The sequence below is a fragment of the Macaca nemestrina genome, chromosome 7 (genome assembly GCF_043159975.1).
Source record: "Macaca nemestrina isolate mMacNem1 chromosome 7, mMacNem.hap1, whole genome shotgun sequence".
NCBI classification, from domain to species: Eukaryota; Metazoa; Chordata; class Mammalia; order Primates; family Cercopithecidae; genus Macaca; species Macaca nemestrina.
This window is the reverse complement of record NC_092131.1, coordinates 142,293,650-142,298,694: the sequence shown is the minus strand read 5'-3', so window position 1 is coordinate 142,298,694 and position 5,045 is coordinate 142,293,650. Positions and strand designations below refer to the sequence as shown.

The 5,045-nt window shown below is 43.4% G+C and overlaps 1 protein-coding gene across 1 annotated transcript; it reads right to left on the bottom strand.

The window, feature by feature from the left end:
* Nucleotides 1-3,484: 3,484 nt before the first annotated feature.
* LOC139364130 (large ribosomal subunit protein eL36-like) lies at nucleotides 3,485-3,828 on the bottom strand. Its single transcript, XM_071099440.1, has one exon. The coding sequence runs from the start codon at nucleotides 3,800-3,802 to the stop codon at nucleotides 3,485-3,487; it is 318 nt and encodes a 105-aa protein (XP_070955541.1). The 5' UTR covers nucleotides 3,803-3,828.
* Between the last annotated feature and the right edge of the window lie 1,217 nt (nucleotides 3,829-5,045).

Genomic DNA, 5,045 nt, shown 5'->3' with positions numbered 1-5,045 from the left:
AGGTTCATCTGCATCACACAACCCCTAGATCATATTTTCAGAGACTGTTTCAATGTTGATCACTTTTTCTGAAGTCCTTCTAGCGTTTACAGTAAGTTTATACAGATTCATACATCTACTGTTTAATTTAGCTCCTGATCTTTTTCTTGTTTTCTTGTTTCTTGTTTATATTGTATATTATTTTTCCTTTATTTATCTAAGTTGGGGATTTTTATAGTCAGGGTCCAGAGACAGGTTTCCAAATGGTAGTGGGGGGTGGGGCATGAGTACTGAGAATTATGCACAAAATTTTATGTGTCTGTGCATTTTTCTGTGAAAGCATTCATAGCTTTCAAAGGATTTCAACGGATCTCAACGGATCTGTGACCCTCCAACATTAAGAGCCACGTGAATTTATATCTCCAACTCCACTTCAGCCAGAATCATGCTTTCTAATGCCTCCTTCTCCCCCAGTATCTAACCTTGTGGTAGGCATCCAAGATTCCCCCAGATCATTCTTGCTACTACAAGCTCTGGGAAGGGTTGTTTGATATTGAAAAGACTTCTTTATTAGAGAGGATAGCCCCATGAGTCTCCCTCTAGTTCTTTAGACTGTTCAAGTTGGTTGTACAAAGATTCAAATCTACCAAGTGAACTGAAACTCCAAGAAAGCTAGCAAATGCCAATTTCTCATATTCACTCAAATACTGAGGAATAAGGAGGACTTTTTGTTGGGAATAACACTAGAATCCACAGAATGCCTTCTTACCAGTTTTTACAATGTATGTGGGCAAAGGACTTGGGTTAAAGGCCTGGGCCAACCAGGTAGACTGCTGAACCTGAACAAAATATTGAATCCAACAATTTGGATGCAGTAGTGGGCAGGTGAAGTGGAGGAGAGGGCATCTGTGATAGAAGAATCAGGGCCAGTGAGGTCTGCCTAGGGTGGTCATGCAGGGTGAATCAACAAGCACACGAAGGAGTCCAGACAGGTGGCCCACGTCTCTTGTCTTCAGAGTTTCCATAGCCAATAGAATTATGCACAGAATGGTGCACTCTCTTTTTCTCTTTTATAGTGTAAATTATGATTTCAGGAAAGAAATCCAAGGCTATTCTTGGAGGAAAAGCTGTAGACACCAATATCCTGTAGAAATGGTAGTATGATTTTCTCACAAAGGAGAGGAAAACACTCTGGAGAAAAATCTGGACCTCAAGGTAGGAGTAGAGTTGGCAGGCAGAGGAAACAGGAGTTGTTCAAGGTCAGTTCTCTACCTAGCGGATCCTCTATCTTTAATTCAGGGTCTTTAACCCACACTATTTATAAAATCTAATAAGGAGGAGGTCCGGGCATTCTAGCTTCATTCCCAGTAAGGTCCTGGGTCCCTCTGCTTGGTTCTTTCCTCTGTTTCCCTCACTTCCTTAGTTCCTGGGTCTTCCTGGCTCCTGACCTTTTGACTTCATTTCCCACTCCTGGTTCTGCTCCTGCCTCTTGGGAATTATGACATACTTGGCTAGTCCAGTTTTTCAACCAACTTTGAGTGTGTGCACTCTCTTAAGGACATGGTGGGCTCCTGCCAGCTACTCTGCTTCCTGCCATTCCATCCAGGAAAGGCAAGGGCATTTGGCAGAGCCCCCCGTGAGTGATGAGGCTCCTATTGGTCAAAAGGGATTCAGAAGAACCTGAAGAATTTGAAGGTAGACTACAACTTTGAGATATCAAAAAATAAAGTGGCCTAGAATGTTATGGATAGATATATATCAGTTAGCAATTAGCAAGCAAATTCTGTTTGAATATGTGTCCTTTGGTAGTTCCACCCCAACTCAACCTCCACCACAAACACACAAAGTCATGCTATTAAATTAATGATAACTCTGTCTTACAATGGAAGTATTTGACTGAAGAAGATACAGTAAACATGACATTTCTACAAACCAGGATGCTTAGGATATAAGGAATTCTGGATATCTGAAATTTCTAGTAGAACTTCTGGTTGGAGATACACATTCTCTATTACACATTCTCTATCCTTTGACGCAATAAATATATTTTAAATAATTTACTCTGAGAATATAATTAAAGATGTACAGATACTGCAACACGATGTATCATAGTAATGACTTTATGCACAGTGAAGAACTGACATACATACGACGCACCTCTTAGGCATGGGAGCCAATGGAGAGCCTAATGCCATGTATGCCACTTTTTGAAAGTTTGGCAGGGTTGCGCAATCAGTCGTGCTTAAAGGGTGATAATGGATCTTTTCATTGGGTTTCTCTCCTTCCCTACCTTCACACCCTGATCTTTACTCTTGCTTCCTGTGATTGCGCTCGCAAACAAAAACGTAGTACATACGCCCTTCTTGGGTCTGCTTTCTGGGAAACCCAGGTTACAACAAAGAATACAGAAAACTAGTGGTTCTCAGTGGCCTTTGGGTAGGGGTGTGTGTGTGTGTATGTGTGTGTGTGTGTGTGAGAGAGAGAGAGAGAGAGAGAGAGAGAGAGAGAGAATTTTGTAGGGAATTGAGAGAGAACAGGTTTTTTTCTCCCATTTTGCCTGTCACATCTCTCCTCTTTTCCCTCTGTATTAGTCAGGGTCCAATCAGGAAGTAGAAACATCACCAACTGTTCAAACAGATAAATCTTAATATAAAGATGTGTTAACTAGTCAAGATGGTCAACTAGGAAAAAGAACAAGATGAACTGTAAGGGGTTTAGAAGTAACACATTCATAGAGTAATAAGAAGAAGGAACTAAGAACTTACCCCCCGCAAGAGGAAAAGTCAGCCTGACGATGGCAGAGACCCTTGCCAGAGGGTGTGGGCTTGAAGTGGACTGTAGGAGCAGCTTGCCAGGCACTGGAGAAACTCACCAGAGGCTGCAGGTGGGAGCTGGTCCATAGCAATGGTCCCTGGGTAGTGAAAAAATTTGCTGGAGGGTGTAGACTGGCAGAGCTGGTGCACACAAGATACTGAGCTGAGCAGTGCCCAGCTTCCTTCATATTGCTCTGCTGGCTCTGAGGCCACGAACAGGAAGGGTAACTCCTTCCTTCTGTTTGACCTTGAAGTCTCATTCCAGACCCTCTCTTTAACAAGCCTAACATTAAGCCAGCTGGAAAAAGAGAAATGTCTACAGGACCCAGCTCCAGTATCAAGTGCAGAGCAGAGATAAATTTGAAGTTGAGATGTAGTAAAAGGGTAACTGGCACATCCACCGTCTCTGTGTAAACTTTAAACTCAAAAGCATGAACAGCATTCATTCTATAATGGGAAGTTTAAAAACGGGAAATAAAAAATATGCTATATAAATAAAATACCAGTGATTATTATTTGATAATGCAACTACATTTTATTTCTCAGACTTATCTGTATTATTCACATTTTCTAAAAGAAAACGTGTATCTATTTTTATCTGGGAAAAAGGGTTATTTTAAAAGTTTGTTTTTTTTTTTTTTTTTTTTTCGGTCAAGCTGTTCTTTATTTCACGGAGAAGCCGGGGGAGGGGCTCAGTCTTTCTTGGCAACAGCTTTCCTCATAGCGGCCAATACGTTGCTCAGCTCCTCCGGCTTCCTCTTGGCGCGGATGTGCGTCCCCACCCTTTTCTTGATAAACTTGAGGGCCCATTTGTCCTTGGAGACCTTCAGTAACTCCATGGCGCGCCGCTCATACGGGGCAAAACCACACACCTCCCGAATCATGTCCCGCACGAACTTGGTGTGTTTCGTCAGACGCCCGCGGCGGCGGCTGTGCCTGGGCTTGCTCACGTTCTTGGTCACCTTGTGGCCCTTGTTGAGGCCCACGGCCATAGGGTAGCGTAGAGCCATGGCTACTGCTCTCCCGTGGCGGCCCTGGCGGATTTTAAAAGATTTTCAGGCCTGGCACGGTGACTCATACCTATAATCCCAGCACTCTGGGAGACCAAGGCAGGCAGATCACTTGAGGTCAGGAGTTCGAGACCAGCCTGGCCAACATGGTGAAACCCCATCTCTACTAAAAATACAAAAATTAGCCAGGCGTGGTGGCGCAAACCTGTAATCCTAGCTACTTGGGAGGCTGAGGCAGGAGAATCGCTTGAACCTGGGAGGCGGAGGTTGTAGTGAGCTGAGATTGCACCTGAGTCCAGCCTGGGTGAGAGAACAAGACTCCATCACAAACAAACAAACAGATTTTCATTTATTACAGAGGTACTAAATTCCTTTAGTAAACGCGCGATCCATTATTAAGCAAACATACCAGTGAGCTTGAAAGGGGCATATATACATCCATGAGTCTAAAGGACAGTGTTTTTGAGGACAGCAGGCTTCAGCTGGATTATCCCAGAGTCTCTGTCCCTCCTGTAAGCTGGGTCAGCATTCACCCTTAAGCTTCTTGTCTACATCCCACACTAATCACATAACATAAAAGGCACAAACCAGTGGCTCTTGCTCTATAGTCAGAACTACCGATACTAATGCCCTTGTAAATTTTTTGATGTCTTGAACTCTAAAATCTGCTTACATAGATCTTTGCAACCTGTTTGTCTTTGCTTTGGCTAAAAGTTCTTGAATTTTGCATCTTCTTTCCTACCATTCCTGGGGAACTTATCTGATCTCTCACCAATCTCCCTAGGCTTTGAAATTTAGCAACAGTAATATCAAATGACAGGTAGGTTCCCGCTGCCCTGCCTCTCCCATTTTATTCCTCAATCTTTTCCCCCCTCCTCTGGTCCTTGGTTCAGGGCTCAATATCTTTGTCCCTGCCAGTCCCCTGCTGAACTGGCCTTCCCTTCCTTTCAACCAGCTATCCCCGATAGACCTTTAAGAGTCAGTTCAGGTGTCACTTTTCTAGAAAAACACCACCTGTAAAAGATCCTTTGTATACTTTTATGCATAGTACATTCTGCATTATTTTGAAATTATCACTTTAGGTGCCTTGCCTTCCAGGAAGATGTGCTCTGAAAGCCTGTCCTCAGAGCTTCCTCTTGGTTTCCTCAGTATTGAACACAAGCTGGCACAGAGTGGGCATTCAATACCTGTTGGTGGAACTAAAATGTCTCCAAATCCTGTCTTCCTAGTCCCTTCCCTGCCA

Excerpts from the sequence above, each read along its gene's own strand:
- LOC139364130 (XM_071099440.1), bottom strand. The coding sequence starts at position 3,802 with ATGGCTCTACGCTACCCTATGGCCGTGGGCCTCAACAAGGGCCACAAG.